At 36.7% G+C, this 20494-nt stretch overlaps 1 protein-coding gene across 6 annotated transcripts in view; it reads left to right on the top strand.

The window, feature by feature from the left end:
• LOC147600035 (DPY30 domain-containing protein 1-like) overlaps positions 1 to 20494 on the top strand; it is a 21000-nt gene extending 506 nt beyond the window's left edge. Inside the window, exons 1-8 of one of the 6 annotated variants that reach the window (XR_015259052.1) lie at positions 6 to 103; positions 1123 to 1275; positions 1375 to 1497; positions 2094 to 2174; positions 3109 to 3201; positions 4842 to 4900; positions 19853 to 19894; positions 20468 to 20494. Coding sequence is in view for 5 of the 6 variants with exons in the window: in XM_086751999.1 (XP_086608125.1) it covers positions 1129 to 1275; positions 1375 to 1497; positions 2094 to 2174; positions 3109 to 3201; positions 4842 to 4886 (489 nt within the window). In the remaining variant the exon portion in view is untranslated. Of the gene's footprint in view, positions 1 to 5; positions 104 to 298; positions 423 to 1122; positions 1276 to 1374; positions 1498 to 2093; positions 2175 to 3108; positions 3202 to 4841; positions 7569 to 7943; positions 8705 to 15687; positions 15836 to 19852; positions 19895 to 20467 lie in introns of those variants that run through there. The other 5 variants (XM_086752000.1, XM_086752001.1, XM_086751997.1 and 2 more) reach the window with 5 other exon arrangements.

Below are 20494 nucleotides of genomic sequence, written 5' to 3'. Positions count from 1 at the left end.
TGTTGCTCAGCAACCCGCCGCGTCCCGCCGCCGCCGCCTCCCCGCGCAGGGCGCCGCTGTGCCGCTACGGCCTGGGAGCGGGTGGAGAGGCGCCCAACGGCCGGTAGGAGCGAGGCGGGGAGGTAAAGGCTGCCGTCCCGCGGCTCCGCTCAGAGCTCCGGGAGCAGCAGGAGCGGGGCTGCTCTCTGAGGGAAGGCGAGCGCGGTACCGAGGGCGGCCACAATGCGACAACGGGCATAGTGACAGCACCGGGTCCGCGGAGCGCCGGGGAAGGCAGGGTAACGTGCCAGGCCTGCCAGGGAGCTCCGAGCAGTACCGCAGGAGCAGGGATCGGAACAGACCCGCCTAGTATCTGGCTCAGGGGAGGCGCAGCCTGTGCTTAAATGGAGCCCGGGGGCAGAGGCCGTGGGCGGCGGCTCCAGGTGAAAACGCTCAGGGCGGTAAAGGTCCGCCAGTGCCGCGGGAGCCGAGGCTGGGGGCGGTTTGCCCCCCGTGGGGTTTTACGCAGGGCGGTGAGCCTGCTGCCGGGCCGATTTGGCTCCCCAACAGTCAAATGAAGGGTGTTTCGGGGTTGCAGAAACCAGGTTTCAGATGTGTTGTGTTTACTGGTACAGGGCGAGTAGAGGTTTGTGTGTATACAGAGACTGGTTCCTTTCATAGCTGTATAGAGCGACTGCTCCAGGCCCTGGTCTTGATAGGCGCACTAAAGAGACTTTTGTTCGAATAGAAAGCCTTCACTATCGTGGAAATACCTTACTGTTCTTCAGATATCTGTATAGAAGATTTCTATGTCCTGGTGTGGCTTTGAGGGTTTTTGATACCAAGCTGACCTAGAATTATCAGCATATTTCTGAGCAGCTTCTGAATTCCATGTGCTTAAGCAGTAAGGGGGGTTTTGAGCATTTTTTTCTGCAGTGCTTGATAGAACTGATCTATTGCTGGAGCTTTTAAGAACTAAACCAATATTAAATTTAAATAACTTTCTTCTATTAATTGCCACATTAGTAAAAAGAGTAATGAGTAATGTCATATTCAGTATTTAGTGCCTGAAGCAGTAATTCTTAAAAACCCTAATTGAATACTGACATTGATGGCTAATGTCTGTCTGTTTGTTGTTAGCAGATATGAATGGAGTCTCAGTATCTGAAGAGATGCCTGGGAAGTTGCTTGAAAAAGGGACTGGCAGAGGTTGTAGAGCATCGGCCAGCAGATCCAATAGAGTATCTGGCACATTGGATTTACAATTACAGAAGAATCTTAGATGAAAAAGAAAAGGTGGATCCATCTTGGGGGAAAAAAAAAATCATGACAATATAATTCACACTATTTAATCTCTCTATTTTTTTAATTGATTCTGTGTTATCTCTGAAATAGAGAATGTTGGAGAGGATGAAGATGGAACAAGAACGGGAGGCAGCCCTGTTAGAACTCGAAATGTTAAGAAAAATGAAGGAAGAAGAGCTAATGATCCAGCGGAAACTTGAAGAACAACGTCAGGTTAATAATACTTAATAATAGATAATTATAAGTAGTGTATGATACTGTGGCATCTTTTAGCACTCTATACTTCTAGTCTCCATATAATGATTTTGATAGAAGATAGCATTAAACAAGTATTTTAATCTCACTTTTCTAAATAACAACTGAAATAATTAGTCAGCACATGGGATGGAAAACTTACATACTATGTGGTAAAATGTTATTAAAAAATGAAGAAGCCTAAGCTAAAAAGCAAGCAATTTAAGGCTTACATGAAAAGTAACTTAAAATAAGTAGACTGTCTCCTGTAGTTAATTACGAACAAGAGCTGGCGCAAATAAAGCTAGAAATTATTGCAAAATTTTTTGACAGGCCTGCTAGGAGGTCTGGGAGTAATAACTGATCATTGTCTCAAGCTACTTCAATGTAACATCAGTAAGATAGAAAAAGGTAATGAGAATGTATAGACAATGTAATTTAACACTACAGTTATGTTGTGTGCTTCCTTTTTAAGACTTAAGATTTCAATCATTAAGTACATTGTAAGCAATGAGGTGGGAAAAATTAATGTGGGTTTTTTCCTTCTAATTTGTCCTTTCTTAAACTGACTGCAGGCTCAGTTGGAACAAGAACGTGAGGAGTTGGAAATGAAGAATAAAGAAGAGGAAATGCTGTTGCAGCAGGAAGATCAAGAGGTTTAAGCTAAAGCTTAGTCAGTGGTTTGAAAATACTGTTAATCAGCTGTCTTTTCCAGGTGCAGCCACTGAATATGAAACACTAGGCAGAAGCCCATGAGTGTTGAACTAACACATAATTTTTAAAAAAATTGTGAAAATGGGGGAGCAATGTCTAACACCTTGCCTCCAGTCTGGATTTTATACTTGCATTTTGGTCTGTTCTATTAAGTTTATTTAGTTTATATTCATAGCAGAGCATAAATTTGTTGCAAAATTTAGTGCAAGGTCAGCTTAATTGATGCTTTCACATTCTTTAACAGTGTTTGAGCAAGTATTATAACTTAAGCATGTCTAATTTAAGTGTCTACACAGTAATGTTTTACTGTGTGTCAGCACAAAGTCCGTTTGTTGTACCTGGAAAAGGAACTGTGGTTTGGAATTGGGATGCCTCTTGTTTCTTCTGGTGCACAGGCCTTTACACTAGGAGAGAAATGTGTATACAGGTGTCTGTGTAAATGTATGGTCTTTTAATGCTATTTCAGCAAAAATATACACTGATAGTTGGCATGTTTATCTCAATAAAGCTTTTGAATGTGAATATCTCTTAAATTTATGTGGAGCACATAATATTTTAGAGATATGTAAGGTTTTAGAGCACTCTGATAACAAACTGACAGAACATAATTGTAGAGAGATGACAGTATGAAAGTGATAGGAAAAATTAGTATGTAGAAATTTAAACAAAAATTCCTGTTGTTTAAAAAACCTGATAAAAAAGTCTTAAGCATACAAAGACCATATTCACACACTAACACATTTGAATAGCACACATCTAAAGTATTATCTTTATATTAACACATAATATCAATTTTACACATCTGAAATATTCTTTATAGATAATTATTCATGACATGGAATACTTTTAAATGAAAACTCATTTTCATTACCATAGGAAAATGAAAAGACAGTAGCTGAACTTACAGATAAACCTGAAGAACCTAATTTGACCGCAGGTGAGGAGGGAGATGAGAACGGACAGCTTGAGGTAAGCGTTTAGAAAGAACAGAGATTATTGATTGTTACAGATTTGCTTTTCTGTGCTGACATATCAAAGGTTAAAGCTGTTGCAGTTAAGACTGTGCTAGTTTTCTCCTATGGTTTTAAGGAATGGTATTTTGGCCACAACCTCCAAAGTATCCTTAGCCTATTCTCTGGTAGAAGTTAAGCCATTCTAAAAGACTGTGTGGTGTTGGCTGACTAAATCCTCATGATTTAAAATGCCCTTTTGTGTTCAGATGGGTTACAAATGAAAGGAGGAATATCCTCAGAGAGAAGGCAGCCTTCCTTTTCCATGCGAACAGATAGTCATATACAACGTGTACTAAATCACAAACAGTGACTCATTTTTGAGTGATTGAAGTTATTTATATTTTTCTGGCTGGTGAGAGGTATATTTTTTTTTGTGCAGCAGAATGCACTCTTGTGCAGAGATATCTAAGCAAACACTTAACGTAAGACTAGATGCTAAAGACACACAGTACTTACTAAGGCTAGGACCTGCTGAGAATCAGGTTATCTGAGCCCTGTGCCAAAATGAAGGTACTGCTTTCAGTACTACAGCTGTGGCTGTATGTTGTGATCCTCAGACATCTTGTATGCCCTTTTTTTTTTGTCATTTCTTTTATACTTGACAGTCCAGGGAAATGAGAGGCCTTGAATCAGCCTTCATTTATTATAAGGCATGGCAGTATATTTAAGAGATACTGCCAACTCATGTGAAATCACCGAGCTTTGTGAGTATTCACTGTTTATAAAGACATTGATATCTGTCTGACTTTTTCCAGTTAGAGTATTCCAAGTGGTATGATTTGAGATGTTAATATACTAGTTTTAGTACATCATTATCAGAATGCTTTTTCCTTTATTAGCCTGAATAATTTGCGCATTTAATTTCTAGTAGCAGCAGTGTAATTCTAGCTCATAATTTATATTGTGATATTAATATACTTTATACTTAAGGTTACTTTAATAATAGCCTGTTTTATAAGTGTTCTCTAAATGTATTTATGATCATACTTATGACTTAGGGTCAGGTTTTCACAGGTTTTTTTCACTAAGGTAAATCAGATGAGTTCTCAATGTCTTATATAGTCCCATTTTTTATAGTTTTCTGATAACTATATATTAAAGAGTATTCTTGAGGCTTCAGGCATATTTTATGTATTTCTAAATAAGTGAATTGCAAAATTAGAAGTGAAAATGAATAGTAAACTTACCTGCTGCTTCTTATATATGCCGTCTTTCAAGTTTTCATGCCTAAAGTCATTTAAAGTTGGATTACCTTGGCCTTTGGTAATGTTATTTCAGGTTTTACAGTGATATGTTTGTTGAATTAAACTACAAATTAAGAACAGATCAATAACATTAAAATATATAGACTTATACTATCAAAACTATTCTGTTCTCAGAATCGTAATACTTCATCCAGACTCACTGGGTTTTACAATAAAAGTCTGGTGATAAACTTCATCCTATTTTGCTGCACGGAAGAGTACATAATTATATTGATTAATATCAACTTGTCTGTCATGTGGGGTTTTTCCTTTTTTTTTCCTTTTCCTCTTTTTTCTGTTTACAAAGTTCAGTTAATGCTGGCAACTGATAGAATTTCTTTTTTGTTTTTAGAGTACGGCAGATCTCATGGCAGAATCAGAACAAGAAAGTTCCTAACTGATCTGAAAGCAGTAAATATATTTTCTACTCATTATTTGCTGATCCTGAAGTGTGATGTCTTAATTTATATATTTTATATATATAGCTAATTTACATACCTGTTGTTTCAGTTTCTGGTCTTTCTAGCTGTTTGTATAAAGGCTGTCAATGCTGGCATGTGATTCTTCCTTTTTGTTCTTAAACCATTTTAGCTAGTACAGCTACATACATGGCTAGAGGAAGAAAACTGCAATTGAAATTAAAGCAGTAAATATATTTCCTACTTGTTGCCCATTGAGTCTTGAAGTGTAACAGTGTAATAATTATAATTAATATGTCGATATTATTTTGGAGTAGAGGCTACAATATGATAATTTGAATCAATATTAAAAGAATAAAAGATTATTGAGAAAGGATTTTCCAAGAATTTGAATGGTATCTGATAGAAAGAGGGAACGCTCTATAGATTAGAAGATGGATAGAAAGTTCTGCCCATCAAACTAGATGCAAAAATCAAATCACAAGATTTTTCCAATTTATCTGGAAAAGATAAATTGATTTCTATGTGACTAAGTAGACAGAGGTACTAAAAGATCTTGTCTGTCTTAGAAACCATGAGGTGCTTTTTATAACAGGAAGTGTTTGTTCCAGGCTTTATAATAACCTGGTGTTAGGTGAGCTGCAAGTGTCTGCATATCTGTTTTCATTAGTCAGGTCTTAAAGTTATCTTTTCTGCATTTTTCTTGAATTTGCAAATCAATAAATTGCATCTGTGTTGTCTTTACTAAATACCATTGTTAGTTCTCAAAGCTTTACTTCTAAAAAATGTGAAGAATATTTAGCTTGATCCATATTTATCCATAAAAATAAGTTTTATAATCTTAAAGATTGCATTAATTTTTATAAGAAAAAAATTCTGTAATCACTGATATATTGGTAAAGCTTGTCAAGATAAGCTTGTTCTGTGTCTGTTCATTATAAGTGGAAAAGACATCAGCATTAAGAAATCTCACGCTTCTTGGCTAAAACATACCTTTGCATCTTAGTGTCTTCTAATAATATAGGTTAGCTGGACAATTGACATTAAGTCATTGCCAATATAATGTAATGAAAATACTCATCATTACAAATTCAGGGCATAGTTATGCATTCACTGCATTCTTCAGTTTTGGGATTTAAGAGATTTTTAGGATAATTTCACTTTAATTTGTTGTTGTGATTTAACCGCAGCCAGCAACTAAACATCACACAGCAGCTCACTGACCCCCCCTTGCTGGGATGATGCAGAGAATCAGAAGGGTATGAGTGATAAAGTGGGTTGAGATAAAGTCAGTTTAATATGTAAAGCAAAAGCCACACGCACAAGCAAAGCAAAACAAGGAATTCATTCATGACGTCCCATCAGCAGGCAGGTGTTCAGCCATCCACAGGAAAGCAGGGCTCCATGTGTAATGGTTGCTTGGCAAGACAAATGCCATCACTACAAACATCCTCCCCTTCCTTCTTCTTCCCTCAGCTTTATGTGCTGAGCACAATATCCTGTGGTATGGAATATCCCTTTGGTCAGTTGGGGTCAGCTGTCCCAGCTGTGTCCCCTCCCAGCTTCTTGTGCACCCCCAGCCTACTCGCTGGTGGGGTAAGAGGCAGAAAAGGCTTTGACTCTTTGTAAGCACTGCTCAGCAGCAACAGAAACTGTTATCAATGCTGTTTTCAGCACGAATCCAAAACATTGTCCTGTACTAGCTACTATGAAGAAAACTAACTCTGTCCTAGCCCAAACCAGCACATTTGTTTATGTTACAGCTAGCTTTAAGGGTTTTGGTATCTTTGGCCAACTGTTAAAAATATCTGTATACCCAATAGGCAAAGGTCAATCATGTAATATTTTTCTGCTCTAAAGAACTTATTCTGTTCAGGTAGCTCACACTAGGCACAATCCTATCAATTTTTGAAAAGGTAAGCACTACTGATTTCTAGTATATTAATATATTATTTTTCCCATAATAATAAGATATGTTTATTTAAGAAGTCCCATTGCCCTCTTTATTGCCATATTGCTTTTTGGACACTGTTAATTGGTGTGACTTATATGAACATCTTTAAAATGAAAAGAGAAAAATTTCACTTTCCAGGTAGAAATACTTATAAATGTTTGTGTAACTTTTTAAGAAATGAAAAATGGAACTACTTTTGTGACTAGATGGTCAGGCTTTACTATCTGCATTTATTCTGCATCAGTATAGGTTTGCAATTTTTACGACAGTCAAGAACCTTTACTGTGGAATGAATATGCCCTTATGGTTGATAATCCAGTAGTCCAATTTTGTCACAGTTTATATTTATCTGAAACAGTTAAAATAGTATCATTTTAAGGCCGCATTTTAAGATACTACAGTTCTAATTATACCTGTTAACACTGTATGCACAGCAGCTTCTTGTGCCAATCTCAAAGGGATGAAGTAACTGGATGAATAATTGGTATTTCTCTTTTGAGCCAGTATATATAACTGAATCTTGTTATTTAGATTGAAATTTTCAAAAATTGGTAAGTAACTTGTGTCCATTCACATTTTAGGTCCAATCATGTTGAGTATGAAAATTTCATCTTTCCTACAGCCTTCATAATTAATTAGGAAATATTCAAGTTATAAGACAGTATTTTAAAACATGCTAGTAAATAATTCTAATTACTACTTCCAACATGTGGCTTTCATTTTCTATCTTTTAATAACATTTCTATCTTTGATTGTTATATGTGTGTCCACTAGAGTGCATCCTAAATAAACACACTGATGGCTCTGTCAGTTACGACCCGTGAAAACTACAACTTTTGTTTGTCGTTTTCTTTCAGTTTATTTTTAACCGTGACTTTCTTTGTGATCTTGCAGTTCATATTTCCCATTCTTTTTCTAGATAGGAATTGAATTTTTCAATGGAAACTTTTATCAGAAAATTGCTTAGCAAGGGTCAAAATAAAATAGTAGATTGCAATTTACCTATTCCTTTGCTGTTATATCATGTACCAAAGACATAAGTTGTTCAAATGTTATTTACAGGAATTCCCATTTTTTTCAGGATTTGATGTGCATAGTCCTAGTCCATTGATCATCTTCTGCAGCTTTATAGGAATTCTTATGTTGGGTGTGGGACCAGAGGGTAAACAGTTCTTGACTCAGTGCTTTTTTTAAGGTGCAAAGCAACCTGTAGATAACTTGGAAACATAGTTCAAAACAAAGATGACTTCTGCTTGGATGTCTAAGGCTGGAGGGAAATTAAGGCAGCTTAAAATCATCTTTGGCTTCTCCTTCTGAACTTTAACCTTCTTTGGAGTATAGCAACCTAGAGCCTGGAACAGGAAGAGAACAGAGGAGAAGATAAAATTTTATTTTTTACTGCTCTTGATGTGATTCAGAAGTGTTAATACGATTTAACCTATGTATAAAATCTAAAGTCATACATTGAAAAAAAAAAAAAGCAATTACCTAATTTAACTTAAGCTACAGCTTGCATTCCCTTTGAATACATTCTTGTGGAATGAAGAAGATGGAATTCAGCAGCAGATAATGGAAAATGTTGCTGAAAATAATACACTAAATACTGACAGAAGATTTATGAAATTGTCATTTTTCTTTGCTTCACTGTAGGAGCAGACTTATTTAGGCTGCTGTCAGACCCCATGTGCAGATCCTCCAGAGAATGTGCTGATAGTAAGGTGCCCATTCACAGCTGTTCTCATTCCAGCAATACTGAAGCATAAGGATGAAAACAGATATGAAGCCCAGAATAGGACAAAATGAATCAGATTAACTATCAGTCTGCTCACAAAGATGGAAACTCAGCTCAGCAATGTGAGCAGCTTTTCTCCTAGAAGGAGATATACATGTTGCAGCAAGCCTGTTTTAATGTTAACTTTTAAGAGAATATGTTTTATTAAGTCTGCAATCCCCTTTCTTATGATAGATAATTTTCCTTTGCAGTCTAAAGAAGCTAACTTATCTTTTTGTAAGCAAAAGCTTTATACAGTCATTTGCAAATGGTAATGGAGTCAGATGAATTAGTCTGGATTAAATGTAAAATTGAATTCCTCTAAACTTTGCTAATACAGTTAACTCATGTTTGAAGTTAGCTATTAATCTATTAATTGCTTCTGTGAAGTTTTTCCTTTACTCAGGTTAGATAAAGAACAGTGTTGTCTATTGACTACAGCTAGAAAAGAGAGTCTAGTCCTGTTATTTGCTGATAAGGACTGATCTACTTTTTAAAATATCTTACCAGTACACTTATTTGAGGTTTTGGTTTGTTTTTTTTTACTTTTGTTTGTTTTCTGGCATTACCATTATAAATCCTCATAGAGTCGTTGTGCTTTATACTTGTGTATTTTTTTTCAGTTCATAAGATGGAAGAAGCTATTCTATTATAAACATTTATGTAGGTATTATTGGGATAATACTAGTGGAAGAAAGACAAGGTAGAGGAACGTGTCTTTTACTCAAGCTGTCACAGTGTAGCAAACTTTAAGAAGCAGAAGACTGATTCACAGAATTTGAGAGCTCTCGGATGTATACCCAACTTAAATACTGTGGGTCTTCCCTGTTAACCTGCACCTCGTAGAATTATTATCATAAACGAAAATCTGTGTTTAACTTCAATCAGAGGTCAGAATTGTTGTTTATACTATGTTTTATTTGAGATAAGTCACTCTACAAGATGCTACATCATGAGAAATTATGTTCACTAGGGCCTGTGTGGAGATGCTGAGTGCTTCTGTTTTATCTTTGGTTGTCGGGCACCCAAAGTCAGTGGCCATTTTGAAAAAAAAAAACTGAGACGACCATTTCCTTTGGTTAGTCCTTTGACTATATGGACATGAGTTAATTCTGGGGCAGATTAGAAAAAGTTATTATGTTAAACCATTTTATTATTAATACCAAGCATGTTTGTATTATCACCTGAAAGTAAATCCACTGGCAAACAGTCAAGTGAAGTAGAGAAGGTTGCCATTTGCTTCTTGTTGGTTAATCTTATTTTAGTTGTTACCTATTACAAAGGCTGTGTTGATGTCTCTGCTGAAACAGAAATATATACTTCACTAAAAATCAAAACTCTTCCCCATCATTTTTCATCTGCTATAATTTAAAATTTCAGTGTACTTCAAATGATGATGTGAAGCTTGGGTTGATTTAGAAAAAGAACATTAGTATTTAGGAATATCATACCAAAGTTATCTGGATAATCTTAGCCTCTCTAAGGAGTATTTAGAAGGTTTAGGAATCTTTTAATAAACTCTTCAAGGAGATTTTGCCTCTTTTTGCATGTAGTCATTCATTGATCTCAACAGAAGTTGCTATTATAAAGGAATTTTTTTTTCCCATAACCTTGTGTAAGTGAGTGTGAAAAATATGTGATTTTAATTTGATGCAAGAACCCATTGCAGTTTGAGTTCATCAAATTGTGTTATGGACAAAAGAAATTACTCAGTGGTTCTTCTACAATCTAGATGTAGTCTAGCAGATTCCAGATAAAGCAATTAGGCTTTTCTGGGGGAGGAGGAGGAAATATGTCTGAACTTGATCAGTATCTTGGTTAGTCTGTTTTTCTTATTGAACTGAATCCTATTTTCAGATCTGTAATGGGGCTGATTGTTGTTGTTTTGTTTAAAAAAATAAATTGAAGGAAAACATTTTTTGGTGCACTGAGGATGTAGTCTTACAAGGTTCTCCATTTTGTTCTCATTGAAGTTGCTGAGAAAGCTGTGGTTGAAATAAGAGAATTGAGCTCTTTACTAACATGACCATGAGTTCTACCTCTGAGAAATCACCTCCTATTTATTAAACTTTTAATATACTTAATAAAATCTCTCATGTTTCAATATTGAATTAAACTTCATGTAGGGAAAGATACCGCAGAAGAAAACAGAGGTTAATTGTTGTAGGGAGGGTAGGAGAGAGGAAACATTCCGATAATAAATAATTCCCATTGCAGCAAAGGGGCACTGCAGCTCCTCTTTGCTTAGTTTCAAGTCACATTCCTGGGAGTGTGTTGGGATTCTCCAATCATTCTGCTTCATTTCTGCTCCACCTCCTGAATGTACTTTCTTCCAGAAATGACTGGCTGCATGCAGACACACCTATATTTGGTTCATTATTATCTTAAGCAATTGTGGTTTTGCCACCGATGTGTTTAGTAGATAAGTTTAAAAAATGCTATTTATTTAGCCGATAATTGTAACCCTGGAAACAGGATCTGTTTGTTTCATTGTAAACCTAGCTGCACTGAAAAGTTACCCTTAGGCACTAACAGCTGAAAATTTCTAAGTCTAGGACTGCTGTGAAGTTCTGAGGCAGCTGTTCTTCAACATTTTTTCAGTGGACGAATGTATCTAAGTGGAGCCTATAGAAAAAATGCACCACTACTTTGTTTCCCACTTGAGCTTGAGTTAGGTGTTATTGTATTTGCTTGTATTTTAAAACTGTTCATTCAGGTTTCTCAGCAAGACCTATAATCAGTTATTCCTCTGAAACACTTAATATTTACTCTCTTATCTCAATAGATCACATTTTTATAGACAATGATCTCTTAATATCTTTAGGATAAATGTTTTCACCACTGCTTAGATGTAGGCCACTGTTAACTCAAACACATATTCCCCTTACCCTTCCTATTTGACTTTTCTAGCTTTTTTTTTTTTTTAAACTATCACTTGGAAACTCAGTATCGTTACATGATGTATGAATGTGTCTTAAAATTTGCCTGAGCTTTGCTTGGCACAAAAAATAAAAAGGATATAGCCAGACCTATATATTTCTATATACTTGGTCTGTCTTTTAACATAAAGTACTGTAAAGGCAGGTTTCCTTTTTTTTTTTTTTTTTCTACTCTTCCCTGCCGCTTCTTCAAATGCCTCTCTAGCAGCTACAACTGTCTCATTATTTTGTGACTACAAGAAAGTTGCCACTTGGATGTGTGGTAAGATGTGTGGTAAGTTCATGCAGCTGAGAGCAACACACCAATATTCTTTGTCACACTTCTTTATATCAAAGGATCATCTAACCTTTTTAAAAAAAAAATCCATTAACTAGTCTATATTTTGCTTTGTTTGGTAGTATTAAGTAAAACAAAATTTTACTGATTACAGTATTTCAGTGTTGTAAGCACTGTAAAAAAGAAGCCTGCAGCTTTGATAGGTTCAAATATTTGTGAATTCAAAATCTGGAAATGAATTTTGTATTCTAGTTTTCTGTCCTTGTAGAGAATATTTTACTTTCTAAGGAGATCAGGTCTGTGCTTACTGAACTTACTGGCAGGACTCCCACTTGAGTCGTGGCAAAACATTCATGCCAGATGTGTGGGAATGTCTATATGAGTCTTAAAAATAATTACACATTGCAATCACTTTGACCTTGCTTCTAAAGACTTACAGAATCCCAGTGACATGTTTTGTGGTGGAGTGGTATTAAAATAGAACTGATTACCCAAAACCTCCAAATGCTTTGTTCTCTGACTATTGCTGTTGGGATGCTAAGCCATTGGTAGCAATTGAGAAGTGATAATAATAAACTGCCGTGTAGACTTACCATTAGTTTTCTCATTAGCCAAGACTTCTAAAGACAGAGAAAAGAGGATGTAGAGGAGTTGGTTTATGATGGGTACCAATTTCAATACTAATTTTCAAAAGCATAAAATGTGATCTTTCACTTCACTGTCTGCATCTTCTAATGTGTTGTGATGGTTTAGCCTGAATTACCACACAGTTTCTCGCTCCCCCTTCCCCTCCCCAGTGGGATGGGGGAGAGAATTGGGAAGGAAGGAGAACTCGTGGGTTGAGATGAAGACAATTTACTAAAATAACAAGGGAAAACTACAATAATAACAGAATATAAGGATATTAAAAAATATACAAAGTGAACAATATATATTTTCTCACCACCTGATGTCCCAATGACCCATACAGCCCGTCCTGAGCAGCGATCATGGAAACAAAACCGAGCGGCGAGCAAAAGGGAGCCAGCAAGGTAGAGGGAATGATGCCAGCAAAACAAGAAAGAAAGATGGATGCCAGGAAAGCAGATACTCACCCTGGCCCACCCCCACTTATATACTGAGCATGACGTTTATGGCATGGAATACTCTCTTTGGCCAGTTTGGATCAATTATTCTGTCCATCTTTCTCCCAGCTTCCTGTATCTGCAAATTAGTGAGACTTGGAAAGCAGGACAGTGTCCTTGGTCTGATTCACAACAACTCGTATCATCAGGGTGTTTATCAACATTCTTCACACACAAAATCCAAAACACACCAGCTACTGAGAGGAAAGTTAACCCCATTCCTGCCAAAACCAGGACATGTGTACAGGTCACATGTTTTTCTTTTAAGAGCTGATAGGTATAGCTGATAGGTTTTGAGGGTTTTTTTTTTATTCTCTATTTTCTGGTTGACATCTTAGCTAACTGCTGAGAGGTCAAAGGAACACTGGTGTTTAATTACAAGCAACGTGGATTATGGATATAAGGAAGGATCAGTAGCAGGAACCCTGTAAGCTATCAGCCTCAGAAACAGGAAACAGCTCTCTGCTTTGGAAGAGGAATCAGTAACTGGTATGAATTTAGGAAATTAACACACTCCTTGAATCCATTAGCTGGAACAGGGGAAAAAGAAAAAGAACCAAGGGATGAGAAAATACTGGAGTGGAAGAAGAAAGATATATACCCTAAGAGCAGTTCTTGCGCATGTTTAGCTATGAGCTGCTACCCATAGGTACCCTGTGTAGCCATGTAGGGTAGGATTTAGGATGGTAAAGAGAATAGTTGGTAGTTCTATCCTTCTCCTTCCCTGCCTAGTAGAGCTGTAAGCTTCAGTTTCCCTTTACAGGACTAAAACTGGGTCTGCTTCCTTGAGAAGATCTACTGTTCTTGGTCCATTTCCTGGAGTACTATGATTTTTGTGATGAGCATAACTTGAATACTCTGCATTGCAAAAATAAAAAAAAAATCGGTCCTTAAGAACTAATTTTAAAATTTTATAGTCTTAATTCACACTGACAGCAAATCATATTCAGGAGGATTTTTTTTGTTAGTTTTATTCCTTTTTGCATGTTTCAGTACAATAGGTAAGGTGTGACATTCATAGTCAAGATATTTCTCTTTACTAAAAGTGTTCTTGTTTCTAAGGGTCAAAATGAGATTATTACACCAATTCTGAGCTAGACCTACTGCTATTTGGCAGAAGGTTCGCCCTCTTGAAAAAGACAAAGTTGTTGCACATTTATTTCTAGCAGAAGCTTGGGTTGGTTTAGCATTCTTTGGTGGTTCTTCTGTATTTTCCAGTGGAGAATGAGTAGGCTGTCAGTCACAAAGAACAGGGGGAATAAGAAACCACTAGGTGCATGTGTCTTTATTACTAATCATTTTGTAAGGATCATTAAAAGATTCTTTTTTTCTAATTTTAAACTTCAGTAATTCTGCATGTGACTTTTAAAAAATTGCTTTTTAAAAGGATATTATTTGAATTTCACTCTCGCGATAAGCATTCTGTTGCAAAAAGAATGGCATAGAGTACATGACTCAGTTATTCACTGAGCCCAGTATATATGAAAGTTTTATAACAATAGTTGTAACAAGCTCCACGATCCTGTCTTGAAAGTTTAGAGCCTAATTATTCTAAGCACCTTCAACTCATCTATCTCATTTCAAAGTATCACAATTAAGTGCTTTCAGGCATCCTATGATGTCAGAATACTTGTTTAGAGATGGAGAAAGTAATAGGAAAAATTTCTTACACTGTAGAAAAAGTATGTGGTCAAATATATATATTTATGCATAGGCAAAAATTGTTTACAGACACCTCTCAGCCCTTATTGTTCCTTTCTAGTTGATTATGAATAAATTCTTAGCCTAATAATTTTAATAATTTTTTTTTAAAGTAAAGCCAAACCAAAGATAGCAGCGGAAGGGAGGGGAGGCATAGTGATATCCTGCACTGCACATCTTGTGCCATTCCCCAGAGGTTCCTCTGAACACAGGTTTTCAAAACTAATTTTAAAATTTGCAAGGCAACATTTCTGGGATGCTATTTAAAATGTCAGTAGCTCACAGTAATAGATGTTTGACTCTTACTTGCCTTGTCTTAAGAAACCATATTTACTTACAAATCTGGAAAAAACTCTGAGATACTTAGTTTGTTTCAGGGCAAAGGACTTGGGAAAAAAAAAATGAGTATCATAAGGAAACTGTGAGATTCTGACTGTCTGTAAGCCTGAAGATCTTTTGGTGAGATTGAAATTTTCCATACCATATTCTGTTTATGAATGGGAATCTGTAGAAATGTTTGTGTGTTCTGGTTACTGTTTGCACTTTTGTCTAATACTATTTGTGTTGGTTGATGCTACATACCTTTCCTCCATTATCTAATGTCCCCTGTTTAGACAGACATGTAAGAACATTTTTGGCTGTGTTTTATTTCAGACCTGTTTATCTGAAACTGATAAATGACTAGTTGCAGTGAAATCTTTCAGACATTGGTGGAAGATAATTATGTTTGCTGTTTGCTAATATATTTGCCCAGGTGAAGTATGTGAACCTGTTACTTGAATGGCAGCCTTCCCTGGCTGAACCAACGGTGGTAACAAGGTCAGGTTGGGGGATTTCTAAAGATGTGACCAATCAGATTATTTAGTTAGCAGTTTGCTGCAGATCTCAGAGCACCAGCATTTGAGATCTTTAGCAATAATGGTGGGAGCATTTCTGAATAGGCTGTGAATAACCCCTGGAAAGGAATCATGACTAAAAAAGTTGCTGGATGTATGTTGTGTCTTTTTCTCCAGGTAGCCATACAAGCCTAATTCTGGAGCTCACAGCATTGTGCAATAATTTTCAGTCATGCAAAATGAATATAAAATTCTGCTGTGCATTATTTGCTGGATTAGTATTGAGTGTGTAAGCGGATGTGTTTGCCTGTATCAAGCAGTTCAGGTATGTAAATATTTTCACTGCAAGCATAAAAGAGGCACATCTGCAAATATGGGTTATTATATCACATGCATTATACATATATTGTAGATTTATATGAAGTTTTTTATCACTAAATGTTTCAGAAAAGTAATTACAGTCTATACTACATGAAAGAAAAGTCTATTCTGGCATTATATATCTAGAAAAAGTCAAAAGTGTCTGAATTTAACCTAATGTTCTTTGTCGGGAAGCCAGAATTTACGAATTCCACAACTGTTCTTGCAGATAAGTTCCTGAAACCTAACTTCATGTACTAGAGTAAATATTTGTTTCAAAGTCCAAAGACCACCTGTACTGTAAACATCTATGAAACACTGCAGCAAAAACTCTTGGGTAATGGCTGTTTAAATGCATCACTCTGCCAAGGTACTGAGGAAATCCGAATGGTTTACATATATACACTAACAATGGCACAAGCAGAAGATCGCACAGATCCCAAGCTGCTGGAAGACAGCTGAAGTTCCTTAACCAAATTGTTTTTGAGATATAGATCTATGGCTGTAATGGGGTTTAGTCTGGGCAGGTGATCAGACCTGTCATTAACAGCAAGGAGTCCAGCTATTCCCCTTAAAGGAACTGGGGCTGCGTGTGTATCTGATGTGTGGTCACACCCCATGCAATTGAAATTAAGGGCTGTGCCTTGTTCTGTGTCAGATGACAATCTTTCTGTAGCCAAACAACTGACCGTAGCAACTGGAAAAAAACATCCAGGGAAAATACATAGATGGTTTTCTGTAAGGTTAAAGGGAGACTATTTCTAATTGAAGACTTTTCCATTCCTGTCCAAGGCAGAACTTTAACAATGAATGGGTTAATTTATTAAATTTAGCATAGTAGCTTACAAGCAAAATGCTAAATCAGTAAGTCATACACTGTTAAGTTTGCAAACTGAAAAAATTTTTTGCTGTGTGAGGAGACGATGAAATACAGCTCCATTCTTTCTCATCAAGTCCCTTCTCATTTATGGAGGACCCAAAGAGTTTGTGATTCTGTTGTAACAGGACTCCTTGTAAGGACATAACACAAACAAATGCTTGTACCTTGCTCAGTAGAGCTTATGACTTAAACAGGAAAAACTGCCAGAAACTAAAGGCAGAACTAATTATATACCAGTACAGTTTAATGTTGTTTAAATGAAGCAATAGAAATCAATCAGTGTAAGGGAACCTTAAACTTTAACTAATCTTGCTATTTTGCCACCAGTTCCGGTACAACAATGATAAATTATGAATACTGATTAGAAAACAGAGACTTTTTTTTGTTATTATTTTGCAGGAAATGGAGGTGTCTGTCTCTGAGGTGTTAAAAATGCCTGTATTTGTAAACAAGTGTTTAGTTTATAGAGGCTTGAGGAATGATCTCAGAGTTGAAACGTAAATGGCTAGGATTTTTGTTAACCGAATAAACAGAAAATTAAGTTGTATTCAATTCTGCATAGTCTCCCAGTTCTAAGGAAATAATACTCACAGAGAAATTGGTACCAAGACTAGAGTTGACTTTAATGAAAGCAGAATTTAGCCCCCAAAGTAGCTTTAGTTATTTCCTAAGAAGCAATTCAAAGTTGCCACTTCAAGTATGACGCCCTGGCACATGTTACTTCATGACATGGCCATGAGTGACGTGTTCAAGTTGGTCCTGCTTTGAGCAGAGGCTTGGACTAGAGACCATTCAGCCTCAAACATTCTATGATTCAGTGATGTGTCAGAATAGAGAATTTGAGGTCAAACAGATGCAAAGAGGACAAGCTTATGGGAGAGGAGCAAAATTAATTATTTTCTTTGATGTTAGTAATGGAAGAACTTGGAATGACTTCTTAGGGAGTGGAAGGGAAGGCAGATGGGACACACAGCAGAGGATCTCTCTGAAGCTGAAGTTACTGTGGAATAAGTTACATAGAATGCACACTAAGATATTGCTGTCAGTGGAATTGGTATTCACTCAAAAAGTTACAAGAACACTCGAGAATGAAAGGGCTGAATTGCTTATGGTAGTGTACAGAGGTAGCAGGAGCTGCCATACTCCAGAGAAGAAGAAAGGTGATAAGAAATAACAAACACTGGGTGACAAACACCCATCTCAGAGTACGTACTACCTCCTTTTCTTCTACAATCACAATCTGTTTTATCTGTCTCACAATATTTATTTTGCCCTGAATGTTTATGGGCCAGTGAAATTCTACACCTGCGCATCTGAGAGGCCTTGAGCCACTCTCATTTTCAGGTAATAATAGATAGAGGTGAGAGTTCTGAAGGAGGTAGGAGTTCTGTGTTGAGTTCCTGATGTTCAAGCTCTATTGCTCTGACCAGGCGTGTCATTCTCCATGCAGAAGAAATAAACCAGCTAAACAAATCTTCCTTATGTTAACTTTAAAAACAAACAAACAAACAAAAATCTGCCTCCCCCAAACCAAAATGTACAGGCTAAATCAAGTCTTTTCACCAACAAACCAAAAAGCCCTCAAAGACATCCCAGTAAGGTTTCCATAGTTTAGTGCTTATTTTCAACAGGCTGAGACAGTTGGGGCTGTTCAGCCTGGAGAAGAGGAGACTCTGGGGAGACCTTATAGCGGTCTTCCAGTACCTTAAGGGGGCCCACAAGAAAGATGGGGAGAAGCTCTTCAGTAGGGCCTGTTGTGATAGGATGAGGGGTAATGATTTTAAAATAGAGGGAGGTAGATTTAGATTGGATATTAGGAAAAAATTATTTACAATGTGAGTTGTAGAACACTGGAACAGGTTGCCCAGAAAGGTGGTGGATGCCCAATCCCTGGAAACGTTCAAGGCCAGGCTGGATGAGGCTCTGAGCAACCTGATCTGGTCGGGGATGTCCCTGCTCCTTGCAGGGGGGTTGGACTAGATGACCTTTGAAGGTCCCTTCCAACTCTAACTATTCTATGATTCTATGATTAACAGCAGTAACTTCTTGAAAACACAGTATATGTATTATATGAACTACTCCTAGTAAGTGGCACAAAGGAAACTAGTATAGAAGTTGTTTTTGTAAACACCTGGAAGACGGTTTTATTTCCACAGGCATAAATTAGGAGTAAATTCCTTGCATGATTTTGTAAAGTGAGAATAAAATAGCAAGGTAAGAGTTAAACAGCTAACTTCAGTAAAGTCTTACCTGATTATAAAGTTGAGAGAACAAAACAGAAGTGTTTAGGAAAAGTTTCCTATGTGTAATTGTATTCATGATGTATTTCTGTATGTTGTTACAGTTAAGCATGAGTTTGGGTCCTTTAACAAGAATGGAATTGTAGTCTTAAGTTACTATGAAGCGTGTCCTCTCTACAAATCAAGTCATTGTCCTTTGCATTTGAAAGTTGTGGTGAAAGAGACAAATTACATGGAGGGATTTTTCAGAGTTCTTGATACGATTTCCTCCTCACTCAAAAGAAGTCACCTAAAAGTTACCACAGTGGTAAAACAGTATGAGTGAATTAGTCTAAAGCTGTACTGCTTCCAGTGAAAACGTGATTCTTCTGCAGCTGAAGTGAGGATGACTGGGTCTTAAAGATACCTACTTCCTCCCTTCCTCTTCTGCTGTGGTAGTTCAGAAGTGTTTTATCTGCAAGCTATTAGCTCAAACCAGTTTTCTCATTTCTACAGATATTAATCCATGTAGGCTCCATTCTCAGTGGTTTATAACATAAATGGGACATCAGTAAAGATACGTAGGGAGATGGAAAGGAGTAAAAGGAGTAAGTAAAAGAAAAAAAAAGAATAAAGGGAAGTATGTTTTAATCAAGAGGATATAAGCAAGACAAAATGAGGGGAGGGGAGTAAAGGAGAACAGCAGATGAGGGTAGGAAAGAAGAAGGTGAGCAAATAAAACAATCTAATGAGAATATGCCATGAAAAGTCTAAGGTCAAGACAATTTGTCAGTCATATCTGTCTAGAGAATCAGCAGCATCAATAGGAGTCATTCATAAAATTCTTCTCTCAGTTAAATCTTGTTCACTTCATTATTTTCAGGGCTTCTCAAGGCTGCAGTAAAACCATGCCTTCTGACAGCTGGTAAGTGTTACATGAACTAGAAGTGGAGTAGTTTTGCAGAACTGCTATGAGTAAAAGTAGCAAAACCATGTGATGGTGTCAAATATAAACACTCTTACCGTTCATAGAAAGATTCACATTGCTATTCCAGTCGTTGGGATTTATGTTATAGTCAATGTGAATAAATACAGAAGGACAGCATTATTTTTACATTGTGATTTTCCTATCTTTAGCCTAATTTCAAAGCACAAGAGTCGTACTGATTGAGAGGATTTTCCATTAGGTGTCTTCTGAGTAAAGGTCACAGAAAATAGTCAGAAGATGCTTAATACAATGATGGGCAATATAGGAATTATAAAGAGATTTGCAGAGAAGCTGGTTTTCTTAGGGCTCAGTCCCACAAAGCTGTTGAGTATGTCAATAAAGTTAACAGAAAATTTGGAAGCATGTTACATTGGTTGATGAGTCATTATCAATAAAATGGAATAGGGAAAAACGCTGATATCAACCACTATTTTACTATCATCCTCCTCTTTTTTTTCCCCCTTTTTCTTTTCTTTTCTTTTCTTTTTTTTTTTTTTTCTTTTTGCATAGGCAGAAGATCTGTGCCAAAAAGATATG

The sequence above is a fragment of the Chlamydotis macqueenii genome, chromosome 7 (genome assembly GCF_036417535.1).
Source record: "Chlamydotis macqueenii isolate bChlMac1 chromosome 7, bChlMac1.mat, whole genome shotgun sequence".
Taxonomy (NCBI): domain Eukaryota; kingdom Metazoa; phylum Chordata; class Aves; order Otidiformes; family Otididae; genus Chlamydotis; species Chlamydotis macqueenii.
The sequence above is the reverse complement of the archived record's forward strand: the minus strand, read 5'-3'. Positions and strand labels throughout refer to the sequence as shown.